Source organism: Lycorma delicatula, chromosome 1, assembly GCF_047948215.1.
Source record: "Lycorma delicatula isolate Av1 chromosome 1, ASM4794821v1, whole genome shotgun sequence".
Lineage (NCBI taxonomy): Eukaryota > Metazoa > Arthropoda > Insecta > Hemiptera > Fulgoridae > Lycorma > Lycorma delicatula.
The window spans coordinates 194,883,988-194,911,072 of record NC_134455.1 but is presented as its reverse complement, the minus strand read 5'-3'; the positions used below and the strand labels follow the sequence as shown (position 1 = coordinate 194,911,072).

At 27.4% G+C, this 27,085-nt stretch overlaps 1 protein-coding gene across 2 annotated transcripts in view; it reads left to right on the top strand.

Moving 5' to 3' along the window:
• Window positions 1–6,510: 6,510 nt before the first annotated feature.
• The window catches only part of LOC142318240 (protein gooseberry-like), a 128,784-nt gene continuing 108,209 nt past the window's right edge, over window positions 6,511–27,085 (top strand). For both annotated transcript variants that reach the window (XM_075354803.1, XM_075354802.1), the window contains exon 1: window positions 6,511–6,578. In XM_075354803.1, the coding sequence (XP_075210918.1) occupies window positions 6,524–6,578 (55 nt within the window). In that variant the 5' untranslated portion in view covers window positions 6,511–6,523. The remainder of the gene's footprint in view (window positions 6,579–27,085) is intronic.

The following is a 27,085-nucleotide window of genomic DNA, read 5'->3' as shown; positions in this document are numbered from 1 at the left end:
CAACCAATATATTTTGTGCTAAGTAGCTACCTAGATGAACAATTTTCGCAAGTTAAACTACAATCAGGAATCATCTAACTACATAGACGTTCACGAGTACCACATGGTTCAGTCCTACATTCTATCTTCTATTTGATATACAATGCAGACCTTCCCAGTATAGACGATGTCATAGTTGCTTCCTTTGCAGTCGACACAGCGAGTTTGGCAGTCGACGGTGATTCGAGCCTTGCCTCGAGTAAACTTCAAACTACACTGGACCTTATTAATGATCGGCTACATAGACGGAAGATAAAAATCAATCCTGCTTAATCGAGTTGTGTAATACTTACCGTGATAATTCCATTTTAGTTCATGAACCGCCGTTCATAAAGTAAAATAATTGCTCTCAAGTTCATCAGAACAATACACTTCTCCCTGTTACGAAAAGGGAGTATCTAGGTTTATAATTGTATCGTCGTTTGACCTGGAAGGATCATGCTAGAAAAAAGAGGAAACAATTAAACGGTAGACTTATGTGAATGTAATGGGTCCTGGTAAGAAATCTCATTTGTCCCTGGAAAATATATTATTCCTGTATAAGGTCTTCCTGAAACCAATATAGGAACACGATTCACAAGTGTGGTGAAAAATTTATAACAGCAACGTTGTGGTCAATCAAGATTTCAAAACTAAGTACTCAGGACCATATCAAGAGCGCCAGTAAATTAGAAACGATGATGTTCATACATGTTGAGATGCCATGTATTCGTAAGGAAATTCAGAAGGCTAACAGGGACTTCATATTTAGACTAAACATACATGTAAATCATCTAACAGTGAATCTACTAAACAACGGTAGGGACTTAAGGCGATTAAAGAGACTCCATGCATTAGACCTCAGTGATCTTTAAAGTGTGTAATCGTGGATTACACACGTAACTTTCAAAACAGTGATGTCTGCCCTTCTTGATAGACTAGTATCTACCCACATTTATCGTCTCAGGCTATTGTTTCTGCCTGTCACGTTGCACTCATGTATAGATGGGTAAGGTACTGTCATTTAAAGGTTGTGTTGAATAAACACTGAGGGGCATTACAGTTGTGTTCAATCGTACTATATAGTTCCATTAATTATTGATAGCACAGGTGGTTAAGTCTGATTTTATAATTTGATTTAAACGTGTTTATTACTTTGCTTGTTTGTGAACTCAATTTTCTTAGTTTAGTAATATATTATTTTATCTCGTTATTTGTTGTTTTGTTATCTAATTCTGCAATTTATTTTGATTCTGTTATCTACCTTGTATTATTACACTATGTCTATGTGTTCTTCAGAAGTGTCGTGTATTATTGATATAATATTTGACGAGGGCTATCATTGGATAGTTTTCAGACAGATTGTGAACTTAATCAAACAATATACTTTGGTTTCAAAGTTTATAGGAGACCGATTTTAAATAATGCACAATAAAAAAGATAAAAAAATAAACCATTTATACTCATGAGTTTCAAGAAACAGAAAAATAACAAGGTCGTGGAAAGAACTTAACCGAAGAAAAGAAAAAGGAAATGAATCAAATTATGACTCAAAACATAACCTGGTACATAGATGGCAGAAAAAGTAAAAATAATATAAGCATAAATTTTTAAATTATTTAAATTCAAGGTTAGTTATTATAGGGTACAGCACACAACTCCAGTATTGACATACTTGAACGCTACCAGACAAAAACATTGCGAAAAAAATGCTAAACATACCCGGGTACATAAGCAATAGCCTAATATATAATGATATTAAATTGCGAACCGTTCGGCAGGAAATCTCTCTGGTCAGCCTACGGTATCAAAATCACTTGGATCGGCACCCCGAATTATTCGGCGGTCAATTTATTGGATAACAGATCAGTGATTTGTCAAGGTAGCTCAGAAACAATATTCTTGGTTTGCCTTATCGTTTCAATTAGGTGATTTTATGGTCTGGTTGTGCGAACTGTTCTTCTATTTCATTTCTTTTATTTCGCAGTTATCGTTAAGTCACCAGCCACAGGATCTGTGACTACTTAATATTATTTCGAATATAGATTTTATTTACTTATTGTTCAATTATCTTGCTGAACAGATTGTAAAGTTGCTGTGTCGTAAAAAAAAAGAAAAAAGTTATTTATTTATCATGTTTCTGTGATATAAAAATCTGCTATGAAGTTTTGGTTATGCAGTCGTTTTGTGTATAACATAAAGACTATTACGTTAGTAATTATTTTTTTAAAAAACTAGATTATTATTTAGTTATTATTAATTTTAATAAAATTTCAATAAATTTAATAATTTATTGTTTCAATAAATCAGTAATAATATAAATAACTTATTTATTAGTTTGGTTCTGACTGCCGCCATTCCTGTCCCAGTTTCCTGTCGCCATTCCAGTTTGCAGTTATAAGATTTAACTGCAAACTTTACAAATTTACAATAGTCAATTAATATCAGCAATTTACATTAGTACAATTAGACTGAAATGTTGATTTTATCTCTATTTACATTTCTGAGTCGCTTAACAAGCGACTGAATCGCAGTAGTTACGAAATACTACTAAACCTCTGTCATGATGAATTAAATTCAGTACTCTCCCTCACCATGCTATTGAATACATCTTAAAACTTTTAAAGTTGATTCATACGATGACAAATATGAAACATATATAAGTATTTCTATAAATAATTATTGAATAATATTATTTACAATTTTATTTTCATTATAAATTCAAAAATGAGTTGAACAGAACGCTTACTTTATGTATATATTAACTAAGCGGTTTTTATACGATTTAGTTTTATTGATAAGTGTCGGAAACAAGTAAATTTATTATTGTTTTGTTGTGGTAAATATACTGTTATATGTTAGGTAACAGAGGGGTGTAGTTGAATTTATTGCAGTAAGCCCCCGGTCCTACAAAGCCAAACTTCTAAGAAAAACTATTATAATTAACCGTCATGAAATTCGATTAACTTTTAAATTATTTCACAGACTAATGTGCATGTGTAATTAGTATTAAAAAAAAATATGCATTACAAATAAACGTAGATACATGTTTGCAAGTCATTTTGATAAGACTGGACTTAAAATTTATGTATGCAAAACTGAGTGGAAAAAACACTGTGTGAGCATACAGGAAAGTTATTTATGTGAACGGTATTTAAATATTAAAAAATACATCATATAAATGCATACATAATAAATAGTGTATTAGGTTGTTTAACATAGTTGCATTTATCAAAAATTACTACAAGAGAGAAGAATTCAGAAATGCGCTGAAACTATGATATTTTTTTATTCTAATTATTTTTTGTATAAACATTGATCGTATTTTAATAGAGGGGGGGGGGGTACTCATACGTATCAAAATAAAATAATTTATCAGAAATTTCAAGCTAAAATAAATAATTTCATAGAATTATCAAGATACATTTCTCAGATTTAAGGTAATCTAAAAACGTAACTCGGTATTTTATTGTAGATTGATCATAAGATTATCAAAGTGAAAGGGGATTCTTGAATCGTAATTCAACGTTTACTCTGTCTCTACGAAAAATGGCGCTATTTTCTATTACTTGCTCCGATCGATATATCGGTAGATAAAAAATCCTGAATATTATACTTTTCACTTGATATAAATCAACCTGATAAACATATATATATATAAATCAACATCTGTTAAACAGTAATAACCACTGATTGGCTAACAACAAGGTTCAATAAAAGGGAGTGATATATAAAGTAAAATCTGAGGTGAATATAATCGACAAGCTATATTCTCAAGTTGATATTAAAGAAAAAAAAGGTTATTCAAAAACTAATTACCGCTCTAGAGAGTTTTTTAGACAAGTTGTATTTTGCACTTTCAGTTACTTGTAGTATGAGATTTTTATTTAAGAGTTTTCTTTAATTAACATTTTTTGTGTTATAAGAAAAAGAAATTACAAATAAAGTGATTAATTCTACGAATAAATTATCAAAATATAATGTTACACAACGATGTATTGTAAATATCATGTGTATAGAAGAGAATTTTACATCTACCGCGGCAAATAAAATCACTAACCTAATGTGTAGAAACATACCTGAACAGGCTTCAAACTAGACCGTAATTATTACAGAATTACTTCTATGCGACAATTATGAGAAAATTGTTTAAAGTGGTTGATAAAGCTTCCGTTAATTAATTATCCTTTTTAATAAAATAGAAATACACTCGAAAAGAAAGTCATAAAATAGACAGATAAGTTTCAGATAAAAAAAATAAACAAAAAATAATAGTTAAAATCGTTTCTCGAGGAAGAAGTTTTGAGAAAGATTTATTTAAATTCACACCTGCACGGAAAAGTCTTACTTTTTGGGTAGTAGAAAATCTATAAATTTCATAACTGATCATAATTATGTTTTTTAAGGATTTAAGCATTTACAATCTAACATCAAATAATTAAATAAAATTTTAATTATTCTGACAAAAATTAAAATGTTTTCTTCTTACAAATGTTATTTTGGCTTTTTATTTTAAATACAAATAACATTTATCAAAAAAGAAGAAAAAACTAATCGTGATCATTCAAAAGTTTGGAAGAAAATTTTCGAGTCTATAGATTTCACTGTACCTACCTTTCACTGTCATCATAATACCTAATTTATTTGTAGGAAGCAGTGTATTTTGTAAATCTAAGAGTTAGGCTACAACTCCACAAATCTTGGAAAATTTTCAAAAGATTTATTTTCATTATTAAAGCTTTTGAGAAAGAAAGAGTTTTATATTTTTTATTAGTAGGGTCAAAAAACCTTAAAATACTGAACTATTAAAGTACAAAATTTAACCTACAAACAAAAAGCAATTAAAAAAAAAATAAATAAAAAGTAAACGATTGAGATATTCTCCTAAATAATATAAATATAAAGAATCCTCATTTTTATATACCTATCAATAGTAATAAATTCTATTAGTATTAGTTTGTTAGTTTTTGATAAACTGAGAAATATTTATTTTTAATTAATAATAACCAACATTCATGCAGCCTCAATTGCAGAAAACCGTGAACTTTTAAGTTATGTTATAAGAATACTTAACTAAATTTACATCAAATTATTGATACAAAATGCATCAACAGTGTTAGTTTAGATATTCGTTGCATATTTTAATTTGTCAGCGTTGAAACGATCACACCCAAAAGGTTTTATGTGTTTTAAAAAAAACAATAGATATGCTAAACAAAAATTAAAACAAGAGTTAAATATTAGAAATTAAAAAAATACGATGCCAAAAAAAATGTCTGACAAACATTGCTGTTTAATATAGAATAACTACTAATAAGGGATAATTAAACAACGTGGGGATGACAATTTTGTATATAATATAATTTTCAAAATGTTTTTTTTTAAATTTACTTAAACATATATATATATATATATATATACAGCCTATGACACTCCTGGGAACATAATGATTCCAACTCGGGGTTATGCATCTAAATCGGTTCAGCTGTTGAGCTGCTACGGTAGAACAAACATACATTAATACACCCTAAATACATCACACTCCTTTTTGGGCAGTCGTGCGATACCAACTAACTTTTTCTTAGTATGATAACGAACCGAATAATATTTTTTATATAAAAATATATTTTTCAGTGGTTATTTGTAACAACGCTGTATATTATTTATAAATAAGGAAAAGTCTATAGGAATAAATTAACCTTTATCGTAAAATATTATTGAAGTCAGTATTTTCAGATAATCAATTTTTAATAAAATCATAGACTATACAAAATTTAAAGTTAAAACATTCCATAACTTTTTAAAATTTCAAGATTTTAGTCTTCAATATTTAACCTGAGAAGGTTGTTTAAATTTTTAATTTACGTTATCTTTTATTGTTTATATGACTTAAAGCATTTTAACATAAAATTTATTATATACATGCAAGTCATAAACTTACAGGATAAAATTAATATTATAATTCTTTTATTTTCAGTTTATAAAAAAAAACAATGTTATTAATCTTTTGAGATTTTTTTTCTATTAGTGAATTCATAATAACTTTTATTTAAAAAGAAAATGCAATAATATATCGTTACTTTTCAAAACAATAGTTTTTGTTTTCAGCTATTAAAACAGTTACTTTATGAAGTTCATGTTATTATGAAAATAATAACAAAAATATTGTTTTAAATATTAAATATAATTTAAATCTATAACTTTATGTAATGAATTGAAGACAGCAATAATATATTTACGCTTATGAATCGGGCGTTAATAACATGTTCCATTCAATGCAGAAGTTACGCAATTGAGAAGTAAAATGGAGGGCGTTACTCGCTCCTCCTCGATTTAGAATCAGCCAATCAGAGGAAGAGGCAGAAGATCAAAGGTACCGCGTCCCTCCCAGAGGGTTCAGGAAGAACTGGGTTCCAGTGGCCCTAGCGACTTCGCGGGCAGCAGCTAGTGTGTCTCTCGTGTCGGGTCCCTTTTTAGTGTTATATCCTGGAACTTTCGTACCGTCATGGCAGTGTCTGCATTAAATATGCCACCTTATTTCACGGGCTATCCTTTTCAAGGTAAAGAATATTACGATTATCTTTAATAAAAAAAACCTGTTCTCTAGTGATCATTAAAATAATTTGGATATTTAAAACAACAGTGAATTCTTCATTGTATTTTATTTCAATTAACTTATGTTTATTTTTAGAATATCTATAAAATAAATTTTCTACGAATATTATTTTTCTTTATAAGTAAACCTGTAAGTGAACCTTTTATATCTACCTGAATTGTGTTTGTATTAAGTTTGTTTTAGACTAACTCAACACTTTCCATACAATATACTATTATCACTCAGGCTAAAAGTATATTTATTTTTTTGTAACAATTAGACACTTAACTACTTTTTTACTTAAGTTGTTGAGAGAGAGTTAATGTGACCTATGAAAAAATAAAACGACTCAAAGATTACAAATTCCAAAAAATATCATTTCCGCAGTGTTTCAGTTTTTTATTATTATTGAAAAGTAAAAAAAATATATTTAGAAAAATCCAGCTCGTTTTGCTTAAAAAGTTTCTATACATAACACCCTAAAATGTGAAAAATTATTTCATAAACAAAAAATTGTGGAGTAAGTTTAAAAATGCCCTTCATTTCGTTTGTGGATTAATAAATAATGAGAAATACTATTTACTACGAAGATCGGCTCATTATTTTTTACTGCAAAAAGAGATTTTAATCAATATTCATTGAGAGATACAGGCATCACTTAACAAAATAATCACTCATTTTATTAAAATAACCAGAACATTGCGCATATTTTAGTTATACAGCTAAATAAGTATGAAGGGTTAAAATATGAACTTCAAATCTATTAGAAGCTGCAAATTTGTTACCTATAACTTAAATTGGTATGATAATGGGCCTTAGGCCCCAAAAGTGATTCATCATCGGCTTGAATTCGAAGGTTATCGGTTATGTAGTGAAAATAAAAATTGTTAGAAAAAGTTAAATTTTTCTTAATTTTTTAAAAATACTTTTGAAACTGTATTATTATAATTCATAGGCCTAAAGAAAATTAACGTTATTTTAATAAAAGCCTTCAGCCGCCATAGAGGAAGTTATCGTTTAATAGGTACAGTTTTTAGAAATCATATAAAATATTCGGCCAAATTACTGGTTATTTCTCTTTCAAATTATTTTACTTTTGCTATTAATAACATAATTAGCTTAACTATTATTTGAGTAATTCATAATTTTTAATTATGGGCTTTAAGTTTTAATTAATTTAAATATCTATTCGGCTGTTTATTTATTATTATTTTTTAACTGTTTGCAGTCGGGTTAGAATATTGCTAATCAAGTTGTCATTAAAAGTTTAATAGATATGGGTTTACACCGTGTACGTATTTGTTATACAAGTGTCAAATTATCTTGACATTATATATTTGACAGTCATATATTATTTGTGATAATATATTTACAGTCTAAATATTGACTGTAAATACACGATATGATGTGTAGACTAAGTTAATAAAATTAAATTAATCTTAAAATACATTCGAAAACAGGATATATCGTAATTAACACCGTAAGTTAATGTTTTTTTTTTAGTAAACAATTGAGTTTGTTTACCTGTAAATTTATGTGGATATGTAGAATGTATCCGGTTAACCGTGGCAATATCCATTAATAATGCAAAATAGTTTCTTTAATTAATTTAAGAAAAGATCTAAGAATAGAAAAAAAATAATTGAGAGAAGATTAACCGAAATATAGAAACCGTTAAAACTTTATTAATAACGATATACTTCTAAAATTTAATCATAAATTAAAATGTATGATTTAATTAATATGAATTAAAATATGAAAAACTATTTAAGATTGTATAGTAAAATTTTACAAAATTATGCCCTACTATTGGATAAGTAAATAACCGGGTAGTATTTTAGTATAATTTATGCGTACATTTATTAAAAATTTAATGTCTATTTTAATTTTTTTTTTGCTACATTGTAAATAATAATCTGATAAATAATTATATGAAAGAGAAGTATCCAGTGATACTGCTCTAAGATTACAAATAACTAATAGCATTTATTATATGTCTTGAAAAATACATAATGAGAAATTATAACGATACAACAATATCTAACACAACCAAGAAATAGCGAAGGAATTAAAAGAACAAATAAATGAGATAATAAATTAACTAAACATAACCAATAGTCCTCCAATTTAAATGAGTATAATCGATGGGAGAATTTTTAACTGGCTCATCAGACACTTATCTTCAAACCTAACAAAAAAAGTTATAATGTAATCAATAATAATCAGTAGAAACCAATTAATGAAGTATAATAATTACCGTGTATAAATAGAAATATGCGATTTTTCTATAAAAAAAATTTATAGTGTTCAATTATTACTGATAATTTTATCACATTAAGTTTTATTATTATGTAATAAAACTAGTCAGCTATTAGTTAGTAGTAGTTAGTTAATTAGTTAGTTGCAATTTTTTTTACACAAGTACACGCGATAAAAATCTTAAGCCTGATTTTTTTACTGTTAAAAAAATACGTTTAATTTTTACATAATTTGTGGAACATATTAAATTTTTATAAAAAAAAATTATTAAATTTTTTAAAATAACTTACTCTTATAATCAATTTTTATTCCTTCTATTAATATTACTATATATATTAAATTAAAAAAGTAATTTTTTTTGCCTATAGTAACGTATAACATCTATATTTTGTAATCTACAATTAAAAAAATAAGGAAAATGGAAATAAATATGAAGCATTTCTGTTTTTTAGTGAAAACAAAAATAATAGACTAAGTTAAAAAGTTATATATATATATTTTATTTAATTTTCCATCCAATAATTACAGGTGTTTTACATGAAAATTCACAGTCTATATGTATTTGACTACGTGTTAACTTATTCAGATATTCAAAAAATAATTTTTAAAACTAAGTTTTTACAATTTTGTTTGTGACGGAAGTACACAGAAAAAGAATAAAAATAAATAGATTAATTTTTTGTTGGTTAAAATGTTACTTAAAAGAATAAATAACCTACGTACATTATGGTACCGCTATCTGATAAGTCAGTCGACTTCTTTGTAGAGCGTTAAAGTCTCCAGTAACTTTATGCGTGTATGAAATAGATTATTGCGAATTATGGTGGATAAATTATTTTAAACGACATTGAAATTAAACTATTTTTTCAATCTTTATACTTGATTTCTAAAGTTTATTTTAATTATTATTTTTTTATATTAATATTTAAGATCGGTAAATATTTATTACACCGACGCTGATCAACTTTTAGAATAGATTTTTTCTTTTTAGTATCAAATATCTTAGGTCAAAATCAGTATAATGTATACTTACAAAACACTTGACTGGAGTGATTGTTGAAGTTACAAGTATAATTTGATAAGTAGAATTATGTTAACTGGCTCTCACTGTTCATTCACTATACAAAAAACTGCCGAACTTAGGGCTATAGCCGTTATGAAGTAAATCTTTTAAGAAAATAATTGTATTAATTAGAAGTTACAAAAATGAAACTAACTTACTTCTCAGAAAATCATTACTAATCGTCAATAGCTCAGTATGTAACTTCAGAATATTTAATTTTTTTTTTAATTATTTAATCATTGTAATATAAAAATATATTACGAGCATTATAATAACTGGAAAACAACTTTTATTATTGCTATTATTTCTAGGCTACAAATTTAATTCTGAAGGTACTATCATTGCAATAAAAATGTAACCTTATTCATCCCGGGCTTCAAACTATCATTTGAAGTATAATTAAAATAATATTAATTTAAAGCTGAAGGAAAATAATAACAATGCGGTTGAAACAAAGCAATTACAATTTATTACAGTAAATTATAAGGTTTTACTTTAACAATCGGTAAAATTCTATCGTTAATTACATAAATTTATAAACGGGTGGTAAATCAAGTATTAGATCTAATGAAATCTGTAATTTATCTCGAATAAATTACATGCTTGTAAAAGTAGATGAAATATTTAATTAAATTAATACGGTTATTAATTTCCCTATAATTATTATTACGTATATTTATCGTAAGTAAATAAGTGAATAGGCCCTACGTAGATTTGTAAGTACAATGTTTAAACTTTTTTAATAAGTCTAAAGTTCTTTCTTCTACTTTAGGTTGCTACTTTAGCAAAGCCTTTACATCTAATTATATTTACTGTACGAATTAAAATAAAATTTACTGTACTAATTATATGTACTGTACAGAATGGATATAGAATATCATGTGTCACGCTTAGGTAGGATTTAAATCCCAGACCGACATGATTTTATTTCTACTCCGTATTTTCGTAATCTACGCGATTAAATACATAATTTCTTACTTTCTGTTGGCTTTTTTTGTGTTAATGTTAAAGTTATATAAACCTAAATAATAATAAAATTCATTTTCTGACTTCTAAAATTTTTACCCGAAAGGGAAAGAACGCTATTCAATGTTTTACGAAGCGGAACCTGACTAACCTAATGAAATAGATTCAAAGTCGCTTCTCTAATCGAGTTGAAAACCAAAGTAAAAAAGCGTTTACTGAATTAAAAATTGCTGCACAGCGAATCTAATTTTCGTTCCAGTAAGACTTATTTTCTTTTTAAGATTCCATTTTCTCGAGAAGTTATGTCAGGTATTTATCTGTTCCTGAGGTATTGCCCTTGATGGTGCCTAAGATCAAATTATAATATGCAGTTTTATTTGCATTTAATTGAAAGTAACCGAATCACTAACTAGATCTGAACCTAAGTTTTACTGAATTATCAGAATTATGCAACGCTATTTGATCTCCCAGAATATTAATACCAGGCAGAAATGTAATAGTAACATTGAAAAAATTTGTTATCTTATGACACCTACAAAGGAGTGAATTTAGTAGTCTAGTCTTATTTTCATATTTAAACAAGTAATCACAAAAAATAAATTGAAAATCCTAAAAAAAGCGTTTGTGGGTCAGCAAAAGGGTTTGAAAATGTGATTGCTTCCAACCGTTCATCTCGTAAAAAAATATTATTTATATATAAAATATCTCTTTTTAAAAAGCTAGAAATTTCTTTTTAAGAATTGAAATTCATTACATGAGATCTTTTAGAAGTTTAAATCTTCTGTAAATTGTATTAAATTATTGTAGCACGCTTCTTTAAGAGCATTTGCTCAATAAAACATTTATGTAGGCATAAAAGCTGACCACAAATTAATTAATGGTTTCATTCACTCATGTACGAGTATTAATGGATTAGTTTTATAACTACCATGAAACCTAGCCCAGTTCCCTCAGTTCTGAATTTTGCGCTGTTGTGTTATTTTAGTTTAATCGTATATTTCACTGCCCCATAAAAAAATTCATTCGCGTAAAAGTAGCCCCTAAATTAAAATAAGATCACAATATAGTTTTCAGTTCAAAAAACAAAGTTGTTCCAAGAGATTAGCCGGAATACAAACGTCATAAAAATAAACCATCACGTAAAAATGCACTCAATACGTTATCACAGGGCAATAAGACAAACTGCTTGGACTGCAGAAACTACTCTTCCAGAAATAACTTAAGTTATTAAAAATCCCTTTCGGCACGCCGGAAGGTGAAAGTAGATTTCACCGGTGCTAAATAGGGGATTAAAAAAATTTCCACCTTAAATTTAAGAAAAATTTCAAATTTACTAAATACGACAATGGTTGCGTGTGAAAAAAGTTTCACATGTTTAGGATACGACAAGCCCCATCTTTTTACAATGCCAGCAACATTTTTGTCCTGCCATGCCGTAAAGGTTGGTCATATCAAAAATTGTTTCAGACAAAAGTTTTAGGAAATGTTTAGAGGACTAACGATTACTTTAAACCGATTCGACGCTGTACGTATTAAGGGAGGTATAATTTTTTTTGTCTTCGAAATCCCATTTTTTCCACCCTCTGGGCCAATAATTGGTGATATCAAAAAACTTTACTTAAATAAGTTTTAAGCACTTATCCAAAGAATAGTAAGAAGATTAAACGAATTAGATATTTTGCTTAATAGGAAAGTTATAGGAATATATTTTTTTTCGAAAAAGCCCTCCAATTTCCACTCCCATGGTCCGATTTAGCCCATTAACAAACTCGACCGAGATTTTGGGTTATATTTTACGTGTCAATTTGAATGTGATTGGCGGAAAATTACGGCAGTTATCGTGTCCACAAGAAAGAGAAATATATTTATATATATATATATATATATATATATATATATATATATACATTTATATTTATATATATATATATATATAAATGTATATATAAACTTCTGAACTGACGGTGGTTTTGGTGTCTGAGGGATGTGAAATGCGAAGATATGTCGAAATTTTCCGGAAGTCGAATCATGATACCCATTAAAATAGGTTATTATGAAAACTACCTAAAAGGGTAAATTGAAATTTAGTTAGGTTTGTCATTAAGAATGAATAATCGACATTTTAATTCCTAGAAAATGTCACTTACCGAAGAAAGTAAAACGAAGTATGTTAATTCACCGATTAGTTTAACTTCTCGCGGATAACCTATTTGTTATAAGTCATTTTTGTTGCGATATATTTGGATTCAAATCAAATAAAACACACGCTACAGTAACTTTCTGATGGGATCTAAAAGCCTACAGATAGATTTTGGTCGAGGTTCTGTCACGGTACTGATCGATTTTGGCCCACGCGCGTACATATACGTCGCACATATTATACAAATCATTCTTTACATACAGCAGATAAACGAGATTACATACAGCAGAAAGTACCCGTGTACAATATAAAGGTATATATTCTTTCAAAAATACAAGTTAGTTGCGTTTATGGGTGCATTGTTCGATGGTAAATTTTTGTGGGACGATCGAATTGATTTCGCTACACCAGAATTAAACCGTATTGATTGGAGTTGATGTGTCTAAAAAAAATTAAAATAAAAAAAATTTAAAAAAATTAACTATTATTATATATTTATTACGCTAACTTATATTCTCATCCGAGATATAATATTTGGAGCTTCTTCAGAAACGATATTTCAGGATTCAAAATGGGTAGTAAGGTACATATTTTGGTACTAATAAATCATGTACAGCAATATCCAGTATTTTAAAAATTCCAAAATTTCTTTGCCTTTATATTTAAAAACATTATAAAACCAATAACTTTACTCAAAACCATTCTAAATAACATCCATAAACATAAATGATAAGAAAAAAACAATAACCACCGGCATAAAATAAAACAGCCCTATTTTCTGAAATACAACACATACCTTCAGCAACGAGAAATAGCTTTCTGATTTTTTATTGGAATTTTTAACGTATTATATTACCCAATAAAAAATTTTAATACCAACTAATATAAAAATTTGATTTTTTTTCTTTTTTTTACAAAATTGATGATTTTGTAACACAAAAAACCTCTTTTACATTCACTTATGGTATGATTTACGTAAATAATTTCAATTTCTCATTAACAACTGTTATATCAAACTGGTTTTATTTGTTTTTATTACGTACATATATATATATATATATATATTTAAATTAATCTTTTTATAGTCCATAATTTCTCTGTACGTTAAATTTTAACTATATATATTTTGAATCCGCCAATAAAAGAATTAAAGAAACATTCTTATATTTCTTTTTTTGTTTACTTTATTTCCTTTACATTAGAGCGCTTTCAGGCATAAGCCCATCCTCAGTAATTTTTTTTTATTTACCTTCATTTACATTTACACATATAACTACTATTGAACACCTTAATACTTTGGTTACTTTTTATTACTTTGGTAATTGAATAAAATATAAGAAATTTTAAACATTTACATAACATACATTTGTTCAGTAAAAAATTTAAGTGTAGGAATAATTTATATAAATATTTTCAAATGATAAAAAGGAATTGCATATCGAAATAAATAGTTCAAAGAATGTTCCTATAAAAATGGATACGATAGCTCATTGATAAATATAAAATATATAATTCAAAATACTTAAATAATACAAACATCACTACCTTAAAACCAGCATATGAAAACAAATTGAAGGAAAATATTTATATAAATTATTCTTACACTAATAAAATTATAGAAAAAATTAATGCATGTTGATAAAGAATATAAACCTGCTTAAAAACCCAATAACTATGAAATAAAACATTTAAAATATAATAATAATAAAAAAATAAAAATTATTTTTCTGGTATTTATAAAATAAAATGCAATAATTGTGCAAAAATATATATTGGAAAAGCAAATAGATCTTTCAAGGATAGATTTAATGAACATTTTAGATCGTTTATAAATAAAAAAAATAGGGTTTTCAAATGTAGCTGACCATTTAATAATCAATAAACATAACTAGTTTGGAAAATAATTTAGAAATAATTGAAAAAGTAAATATCGAACAAGAAAATAATAATATAAATATAAAGTTGAATTTAGTCTCATGAATCTACAGACAGAATTAATTGGGGATATTCTGATAAAGATTATTTAAGTTGGTAATACATTTGATAAGATTTTACATAAAACTAAATAATTGTTTACAGAACTGTATTAACATTATATAAAAAACATATTGAAAGAAATTTTAAATAAATTGGTAAATTAGTAAAAGATTTCAATTTTAATTATAATTTTTAGTAAATTTTAGTGCATGTTTTTACATTTTTTACTGAACAAATGTAGGTTCTGTAAATGTTTAAAATTTCTCTTATTTTATTCAATAACCAAAGTTATAAAAAGTAAACAAAGTTTAAAGGTGTTGAATAGTAGTTATATGTGTAAAGTAAATGAAAATGCTACAGAGGACTTCAGCGAGAAGTTAAAACATTACTGAGGATGGGCTTATGCCCGAAAGCGCTCTAATGTAAAGGAAATAAAGTAAAAAAAAACAAAAAAAAAACGTAAGAATGTATCTTTAATTCTGTACTTGGCGGGTTCAATATTGAAAAAGGTACATACAAATATAGCTCTGGAAACGCTTTGTTTTCGAGCTGTGGCTAGAGAAAGATTTCGCCTGGAATTCAACTCTTCTACTAAATAGAATCCCTACTGTAATTTTTGAGACTCAAATTAAGGAGTAAGTCTGGTGGTTTTTTTTGTAATTTAAGCTGGGAAATAGGATAAAATAGGTCACAGTACTATAATTCTAGCAGTTGTTAAGATATCCGACGTAAAACACAAAATTCGGTATCTAAAAACAAGTTTTTTTTTAAGGTTTGTATTGCAATAGCTTTGTTAAATCACAAATAAATGCGAAAGGTTTAGTAACAAAACTTATAGAGAATTTCATTCTGAGAAAATTAATGTAAGTACAAATAAAAAGTATTTTTTTTTTTTTAAATCGGTGTTTTACTGAAACAAAACAGACGAAAAATAAACAGAAAATCGTATTATTCTTTTTGTACCTAATAAGCATTCTTTTTAAAAACAAAAACATTAATTATTTAAAATAATTTTAAAAGAAATAAAAAATTTATAAAACATTATTTTAGCTGTGTATATTCAATAATTTATACAGGGAAAATGAAATAATTACATAAAAAAAAATAAATTGAAATGTATGCTAATTTAGAAGTGTTTAAAAAAAATTTATTGTATAAGTTAATAATGAAAATTGTGTACTTCGTTGAATCTGTCGTCATAAATTATCGCACAGATAAAACAGATGCAGTGGTATCATATCTTAACATAAGAATGCCGTTCTTTTTCTAACGAAGAATATGCCGATATAATTTTTGTTTATGGATTTTGTAACGGAAATTCAGAAGCTGCTCAACGTGAATAACGAGAGATTTTCTGGAAGGAAGATTCCAGATTCGTAAATCTTTTCTTCGGCGTATTAGCATTTACGAACGAAAGTGTTATTTTCAACGCGTACGTTATCTGTGAACCTCAAGAAAATCATCGTGTTAATGATGAACATCGTATGATTCAGCACATTCGTCGTAGTCCAGGCACTAGTACTAGGTGAATTTCATGTCCCACTAGTTTGTCAAAAAACAAAGTGTGACCCATTCTACGGAAAGAAAACCTTTATCTTTCCGCCTGCAGAAGGTTCAACATTTGCTACCAACAGATTACACCCCAGCGGTTAAACCTCTGTCATTATCTTTTAGACAACGCTGATGAGGTAAATTCAGTTTTATTTACTGATGATGCCATTTTTACGAGAAATGAAGTATTCGGTTCTAAAAATAGTCATTTAGGATCGAAGACAAGCCACACGGTACTGTGGAAACTAGTTTCAAACATAGGATTCTCATTAAAATTTGGTGTGGCATTATTTATGACAAAATTTTGGGACCGTTGGTTTTCAATGAAAACCGTACGGAGATGCATACGTTTATTTCTTGAAAAAAAATTTACCTGCTCTTATGGAGGATGTACCTTTACAAACTAGATTGTAATTGATTTTCCAACCTGATGTTGTAAACGCCACATTTTTTTTAGTAGCAAGAATTCAGTTGAATGCTAATTTCTTAAGTTGGATTGGATGTGGCAGACAATCAATTGGCCACCGCTATCACCTGAGTTAACGCCACTAGATTACATCATTTGGAGCCATATGAAAACGATATTATACCAACACAAAGTTAATACTAAAGAAGAGTCACTCATAAAAATAAGAAATGCTATTGATTTTATACGAAACAATCCTGAGATGATATCACGAGAAAAACATTACGTCGGGCAGAGTGCTGTGTACATTGTGAAGGAGGGAATTTCGAACAACTACTGTACCTGAGTTTTTTATTTTGTTACCGTTTATCAATTCATGTATTTTATTTTTTTGTTTTGCTATATTAAAGTAATGTTTATTGGGTACAGAATACCCAATAAATACCCAATTTTCTGTCATCTTTTTTCTGTTTCGCTTCAATAAAAAGTCGATTTTTAATGTTTTTATTTACGTTTTATTAGCTGTACTTACATTAATTTTTTCATAATTAAACTCTCTACAAGCTTTTTCACTAAATATTCCGCATTTAATTGTCATTTAACAAAGCTATTTACAAAGCTTTAACAAGCTAAAACTTGTTTTTCGACACCGAATTTTGTGTTTTACGTCGGATATCTTAACAAATACTGGAATTACAGTTCTGTGACCTGTTTTATCCTATTTCTCAACTCAAATTACATAAGACACCATCAACTTTACTCTTTAATTTGGGTCCCAAAGATTACAGTAGGGATTCGTTTTATTAGAAGAGCTGAATTCCAGGCGAAATATTTCGCTAGCATAGCTCGAACACAAAGCGTTTATAGCTCTGGAAAAAAGTACATATATATATATATATATATATACATTATTCATTATTTCGCCAGTAGAACATGCCCTGAAATTTCCCCGTTTCATCGTGGTACACCTGTGTATGTGTGTGTGTGTATAAAACAACATGCAAGAGATTCATGTTTAACGGCCAGCAATTGTTTCATCATTGTTATTGTTCTTCTTACGGTGTAAGTGCACACTAAGAGAGGATTTTTTGAAATTCGCAGTTTAAAGAGTTAAAATAAAAAAACGATGAAAAATTAATAACAGTGTTAAAACGAAAAAAAAATTGAATAATGACTGTAAATTTTACCAATTCCGACTATGCTAAACCAGATATTCACTAGGTTTGGGCTTACAAATACTTTTCAAATAAATATCTGAAAATCATTTTTTGGTTCTTTTGCATTTCAACTTTTAAGGTGTGTAACGGTGTACGGCGCGGCGGCTCAACCAATGCAGCCACTGTAACTGTAACTGCGACGCGACTGGTGACACCTGTCTTCTCTGATTATTTGACTACAAAACATAAAATAATAAATATTTTTTAAATTAACTAAAGGCAAAAAACGAAGTACGGTCAGCCCGTAGTGGTTTGACGGGTAACACTAAGAAGAGGATAAAGTACATTTTTATCCATACGAAGGACAGCAATAATCAATATAACTAATATTAACCAGCTATAACTAATATCTTTAAGAAGGAAACCGACCATTTTGAAACCCGTATTCTTCGATCACTCATTGCTTCGGGTCCTGTACCGACCAATCTGTTGCTCTGAAGAAATTACAATAAACTGAAATTGAACAGGCTTTAATTTTTATTTATCGTTATTATTCTCAAAAGCATGAGTTTAATGAACACAAGGGAACAGAACCCCCTATTTATTCGGGAAGGCAAGGAAAGCGAGCCCTGACCTGCTAAATATCCCCTGCCCGCGACGGGGAACACAAGTAACCATACAGCGCAGGCGAAGCTGAGACGAGGATGCTAATTTATTTACATACTTTTAAAATTTATATATTATTACGCATTGCTTTATCATTTTTTTAAATATATATTTATTATTTTTATGTGTTATATATATTTTAATCATCATAATTTTATTATTAATCTTGTTTTTAAGATATTTCTGAAAAAAGTTTATTCCGACTTTTGTAATTTTTCCAGGAAAATTTTGGGTAGTTTTGTTTTATTTGTAGCGTACCAGCCTATTCTTGATGAACCGATACATACTCTAATAATAATAATAATAATTCGTATACTGAACTGAAAAAAAATTAATTATTTCACATTTTCTTGCTTAAAAAATAAAAAAATTACATTTAACAAAAATAGCTACTTGTAAAAGAAAGAGTAATATAACAATTTATTTAGACCTGTCTCTATTTATATGAGTATTTAACGTTAGAAATATTCGTCACAACTTCTTTGTAGTTTATATTAAGCTAGCCCATGTAAAACGGAAAAATAGAAGAATATATTTAGAATACATCCCCTGAATTTGAAATTGAAAATTTATTTAACGTAAAAATATTTTAAAATGATTTTCATTATTTTATCGATTAAAATTTATTTAACTACGACTAAAATAGAACATTAAAAATGTATACGCAAAAACACAGTTAAACTGTTTCAATAAATTTAAAAAAATTAACCTGCTTTATTTTCACTAGGGATACTTAAAGTGTTTGAAGAAACATAAATCAACTTCCTAGAACGGGTTTATTGTTAGGGCATCATTTCAAGTCAAACATCACCTGTCAAATACGTAATATTAGTATATAAAGTTTATAAAAAATATAATATATAATAAGCAATTATAATAATACATTTAAGTACAAATACTGTAATCATTGTTGTCAAGTTTTACGTACTTCAGTTCAAAATTAAAACTCTCTTTCTTTTAAAGACAATTTTAATGACCTCCGGGAAATATAAAAAGATTTACTATACATAACGATAAAATATAATACATAAAGAAACAAGCGTATATTACTTACAATTATCATTTTCTAATAAAAAAAGTGTAATTAATTAATAATTATTTTTAAAATGTTGAACCCAGTCAAAATTAATAATTTATTATAAATACAATAATATTTTCCTCCTTCTTTACCGAGTCATCTCCTATCATGTACGTTTAATATACCAATTACCGAATAATAATTATGTTAATAAAATTTATTCAATGTCGTTGAAAGAGTTAATGAGATAACAATAAAAAAAGGAAATATCTTGTTTTAATGCAAAATCAGAAATGTTTTTATTAAATTAGGCTGTCTCTTTTTAACTCATATTGTAAAATTTAAAGTTTTCTAATACCCTTTTTATTTTAAGATTATATTTTGTTCGTATGGCTTTAACAAAATCGATAAATTCACAACAGAAGTGCTGTTGTGTTGTTTATATATCTTTTGTTACAGAGTACGCGTATTGTTCTAGTTCATTAATTCAAAAATAATTACATACTGATAGTAATATTTTATATCGGGTTTAAAATTCAGCATCTTATTTAACATAAGACGCGTGATGACAGTGATTATAGTCATTTTAAAGAGACTAAAATCGTGAGAAATACTCTGAGGGATGAATGTTGAACAAGGAGTTTAAAAAAAATGGTTTTAATGTCGGAGGAGGGGTGAAGGTGAGCGGAGAAGGCGAGTCAAAGGTAGTAATGTTGGTAGTTTTATAGATTTCGAGTTTGACATGAGCTTAGCTGAACCCACGTGGGGCCCGACCAGGTCCCGGGTGTCGGTGAGCCAAAGAGGGGAAATATATGAATGTAATATCCTTCGCTGTCTGTCAACTTAATACCTTTACATCGCCGCTACCTTAGCGCGGCCCATACTAATCTTTTTTTCTTTTCTACCGTTTTTGAATTTACTTACTAAAATCCTTAATATTAAAATCGTGAAATGTGAAAGTAAAATTAAATTGTGAAAACAAGTAGAGCTGTTTTTAACGTACAACCATTAATTTATAATGTAAGTTCGAAACTATCGATTAACTTATAGCGTAAACGAATGAGATTAAAACGTTTTTTAAAATCATTTTGCATTTATATTTAAGCCAGTAATCTATGATTTCCCCATTCTGTGTGGTAACGCTACGTTGACCTTTATATATTAAAAGGTTTTTTGCTTTTATTTACATTGAGAACACGTTTTACATATTGTAGCATTTCGCCTGCTCAGGTACATTAAAATTATTTCCCCTCTTACCTTTTACAAACATAATTATTATTAATTCTTTTTTAAATAAAAAATAAATTATTTCGTGATTTACTATTCTTCAACAGTTTTCTAATTATTTTTAAGTGTACATTTTTCTAAATAAATGCCATTTGTTTGTAATCCTTTTTAATTAATTATTTTTGTTTAAGAGAAAATTTTATAGCGAAGTAAAATTTTATTGTTTATTAATTTAACATTTTACTATTATCGATATGTATTTGACGATTAATGTCAGAATAGTCTGATAATTTAAAAATCTGTCTTAGCCCTTCTGAAACAGAAGGGATATACACTTCTTATCATTGCTGTCTGAAAAAAAATTAGGAATGAATTTTAACTATTGTGTTTATGCAGTGGTGAAAAAATACTCTTTTAGTACCAATTAACAGTAGTCTTTAGTCTTTATTAAATTTTTTCGAAATAATCGTAATTAAATCTTAACATTTTTATTGAGCCAGTGAAACAAAATTCAATTTTAACTCGTATTTTAGGAATTTGCCTCTGTGATGCAATTAAATCCAATTGCGTATTTCTGATTTCTATAAAATTTTGCAGTAATCTTGCTACAAGAAAGAAAGAAATCTGGGTAACGATTTTTATAGAATTTTTAATTTTAAAATGAAAAATTCTACCTTTCTTAGAAACGGTGAGGTGTAGGTGATGTAGTGATGAGTTGTAGGGGGAAACCACCCCTTGAACGTTTGCGTTGCGTGACATGTAGTCTTCCTTGAACTCCCGTTAGACCTACTTTTTCCAAGCTATTTCTCAGAGGTTACGCGTAAGATACTATACTATTTCATGTTTTACTTTATCTTGAAGCTGACGTTTACCTCTGAGACCTACTATTGTGCGTTTTTATAACACTTGAACAAATAATCTTACAGTAAACTCGATAAATTTACTTTTCATTGTTTTCATATCGATCTTATTCAAAAAGAAAAAAATTATAAAATGTAAAAACAACCTGGGGATGTAGTAGAAATATCTCCTTTAAAGTAAATTAGTCAGTGGTACCTGGTATCCTTGAAGCAGTATTTATAATATTTCTATTGCTATGTAGTCGGAACTGGATAATCTTTCTCAATTAGTTATGATCAACGTTTCATACTATATTTTAATTTCATATCACGGTTCAGTTTGTTAAAATCAGTTCAAATTGAGCGAGAACTGTTGTGTATATTATCTTAGCGATATTTAAAATGCTCAAGATATTTTTCTCTTCCAAGTTTATAGAATTACTGTGATTTCTAGGAATAAAATAGTAAACCTAGCTGATTAGATTCCTATTTCGGTGAATACTTAATTTTATAACAATTCATACAAAAAATTATATTAAAATCAGAAAGAAATGATAAATCAAGCACGTTTTAAAATTAATCATAAACATTAAATTAAAAATTTCAAAAGTAATACTACGCGATACACTTTTACGCATATGTATTATTATAAACAAGCAAACTGTAAAACAAACTTAAACAACTTCTGAAGGAACGTTGTTTAAAATGATCTGTTTTTAACACGTGTCATAAAGTATTTTTTTTTACTAGAATAAATACGTAAAAAATAAATTATTATTAATAATAATAATAAAGCAAGGTTAGGACGAAAATGATATTATCTTTTAATTAGGAATTATAATGGATATAAAGTACTAAAATGCTACATTTTTTGGGATTAATGTAAGGAAAACTTGAAAAAACAAAAAGCGTTTGTGAACAAGGATGATAATTAATTAAATGAAATTTAATACGTCGTAAATTATAAAATTTATTTCTTTTATGAAAAGGTAATATTATGCTAGTTATTTAAATTGATATTCTTTAAAAATAATCCCTTACTTCATTTCATTAAGCAAAATTAGTTTTTTTTTTTTTTTGAAGCAATAAAATGATTTTAAAAGCTGCTTAGCGGATAAATATTTTTTTCCAAATGCAAAACACAAAAAAAAGTATTTTCTGTTGGCTAATTTGTTATGGAAAATAAAATTTGTTTGAATATTGGCATGCAATTATTTCCTATAAGCTTATTGTTTACCAGATAAACGACTTTTTATTACTTATGCAAAGTTGTTTTTAGGATATTTTTCGAAATATTAATTACAGTTACATTCGTTAAAATAACTGAGTAACAAAAATGATTAGCCTTATACGATCTATAATAATTAACGAAAATTCATTTAATTCGTTAAAACTACAGATTGCACTGATGATATACTCGTATATCAGTCAAATTATTTCTGAAATGAAAGTGTAAAAATATCGGTCAGTTTTATTGCTACAAAAACTATCTTTTACTTCCAGAAATGCTAACGAAAAAATAATTAAAAATTCTAACCTTTTTATTTTTATTGTCTCATTAATAGCAATAAGATTCATTTAAAACAAAATTTATTCCTTTATTACTTTGAAATATTAAAACATATATTTAAAGGATTCAAAAATTGAAATATTTTACATCATTAATATTCTTAAAAAATTAGTATACAAAAAAAATGAAAGGAAAAAAAGCTTTTGTGGTAATAAGCAATTGCTTTTTTTAAGTTCAGTACTTTTATTTATTATTTTTTCAGATTTCAAACAAATAAGAAGATAATATTTTTAATTGTTTTCTAATACATTGGTGTTCTAATACAATTGGTGTACGAGTAGTACACCATTAAATCGAAGATTGATTTTCTGTACTCGTTACAAAAATAAAAAAATTAATGACTTATAAGAAAAAATCTGATGTGGACACCAAATGACTTCCTTGTACGCCTGTTAAATTACATATACACATATTTTTAAAATGAAAAGTATATATTTTATTTCATTAATAACTTTTCATGTTTTTATTTTTTTAATTTTTACGTTGAATTATTATTTATCGTAATTTTTTTTACTTTCAGAGGTTAACAATTATTAATAAATCAATACATTTAAATTAAAAAAGAAAAAAGTTAAAAAAAGGAGATGAAGTCTGATTCGTGCCAGTGTGCCTTCCCATTCTAAGATTCAAATGTTTCATTAATTACATTTTTTTGGCTGGCCCAAAATCCAATTACTTTTGGATTTTGGGCTTTTTCGGTCCAGTCGATTGCAATCAAAAGGAGAGATGCACAACTAAATTTTACAACAGTTCTAAATCCAAAATCCTATGGCTAATTGTTTTTGAGTTATACTTACATACATAAATAGACCGTACAGCTGTCACGCCGAATCTAGTCAAAATGGAGTCAGGGATGGTCAAAATGGATATTTCCGTTGAAATCTGAAAACCGAAATTTTTCGCGATCACAATGCTACCTTTACTTCGTACAAGGAAGTAGAAACGAATCACAAGGTAAAGAAAATGTACCAGAAATTAATATTTCATTAAATAATATTGAGTAATAGAGAAAATCTGACCATATTTTTTTGAGATTTTTCTTCAATAAAATAAGCCTACTGTTTGTTAAATTATTATCATATTTTACTTAAAGAGCATGAGATTGTTTTCTCGAATGTTTCTAAATAATAAATGTTAAAGTTGGAGCTTACATAGATCTTTTTTTAGGTACAGTTTTAAAATTGAAAGTTCACCATAATGAAATCTTTTCTTTGGGCGAATCATCTGGAAGTGAAGACTAGTTGGAGCTGTTAGATACTGCTTTTGAGTCAATTATTTTGAAGTTAGATTTATAATAAATTTCTTTAACAGTTAGAAATGTCATATAACTTTTTTGTTCGTGAAAAATTATAAAATTATGGATATTTTATTTAATACAAGTTAGATATTTTTACTTCTTTTACATAAATGTATCTGAGCGATGTTAGTGAATTAGCGAAGCTCTTATCTTAATTTGTGTTTTTACAGTGTGGCTGGTAAAAAAGAATTGACACTATGATACAAAATAATATTTTTTTTTTTTTGTTTCACAAAGTTCTGTTAAATAGTTCTTGAGAAACGGTACGAAGATATTTTAGATCGATGACCAGTTAGGGTAGTTGGTTTTAGGTATTAAAAAATGTATATATTTAAAAATATATATCTAAGGCTTCATGTGCTGGACCTAACTGACGTTCGTTGAAGATACTCTATTTTCATATTTTTAGTCGGTACTTTTTACTTTCTTGTACGAAGTAAAGGAAGTATTGTGATCACAAAAAAAAATCGGTTTTCAGATTTCAAACGAAATATCCATCTTGACCATCCCTGAATCCATTTTGACTAGTTTTGGCGTGACGTCTGTACGGTCTATGTATGTATCTCTCATAACTCAAAAACGATTAGGCGTAGGATGTTGAAATTTTTGATTTAGGACTTTTGTAACATCTAGTTGTGCACTTCCCCTTTTGATTGCAATCGACTGAACCAAAAGAGCTTAAAGTCCAAAAAATTTGGATTTTGGCCTTTTTCTTAACTGCTGTAATAAGCCCTCAATGACAGCTTTTCAACTATATTTCATAAGTGTTAGTTATTTTCATTGGTTTTAGAGTTATAGCCAAATAAAATTTAATTAATGAAATATTTGAATTTTACAAGGAAAGGAACATCGGTTTGAATCAGACATCTCTTTTTTTTAATTTTTTGTTTTTTTTTTAATTTAAATTTATCGGTTTATTAATAGTTATTACCCCGTGATTGTAAAAAAAAATTACAATAAATAATAATAATAATTATTCAATAATATAATAATAAAAATCTGAAAAAAATCAGAAGTTATTAGTGAAATAAAATTTTATGTACTTTTAGAAATGTGTATATGCAATTTAATAGGCATTATTACATATGTGTATACGTAATAGTTAGTGAAACATCTAATTAATTAATATTAATTGAAAACTATAATTTAGAATAGTATTATTTTTGATTTTCTAGTTTAATTTTATTTAATTATTCTGAAATTTCTATATAATTTTATTTACATTAGAGTTAACTAAATACTGACTGAAAAATAGACCCTCACAAGAACAATATGTACATCTAGGTGTATACATGCCCTATCTTTAATAAATTGCAAAAAATTCTTATCTTTTAGTTCATTACTCCTGTGATATTGTCGGACAATATTCTCCTAAGTCGGAGTTGATCATCATTTCGTTTATTTGATATTTGTTGCCGATCATTTAATCGCTCTTTGGTTTGATATAATTCATGTGATCTAAATTTGGGAACCTGTTCTGTAGTTTTCAAATTTTTTCTCTATATTCATCATCCTCTCTTAATCTTTTTATTCTTTCCTTGGTCTTAACGTTTTCTTTCTCAATATATATTTATCATCTTCTCTTAATTGTGTTATTCTTTCTTTGGTTTTAACATTTTCTTCCCCTTGTTGTCGTTTTTTTGAGATGTATTTCTTCATGTAATCTTTCTTTATCCTGTATGATTATTTATTTTTAATTTTTGATTATTCATCAAATAATCCAATAATAAAAACTGAATATTTTACACCGTAAGGTCAAAAATTAACATTTTTAACCAGTGTACAGGAGTTCACTATACGGAATAGTTTAATTATTATTAACTTTTATTTATACGACTCACCACAAATCTGAAACTTTTATTAATCAGCAACTCACGAAGATACGAATAATACTGATCTAGTAATATGAGTAATAAAGGAACTTTTAGCCTATCCTAATATTTTATGTAAAATTGTTGAATTAAGAACTGTATAAATATTTGATGTTAATAAAAACTAATATTTCAGCAATTGCGTAGCTGTCCACTTTATTAAAAAACTGGGGGATCGTATCCCACTTTCAAATGAAATAAGTTTAAATGAAGTGCAGCAAAAAACATGTATATCTAATTTAATAGACGTACAAGGAAGCCATGTGGTGTCCACATTAGATTTCTTTTTATCGACTACATTTAATATAGTGTTTATTATATTAGGTGCCATGATCTAGCGGTTGTAGACGATCTGACATGTTGATGTTGACGATCTGACCAATCTCTCATCAAAATAGACATCTATTCTTAAAAATAACAACAATTCTACGCGTCTAAAAAAGGACAATGAAACGCATAAAATTT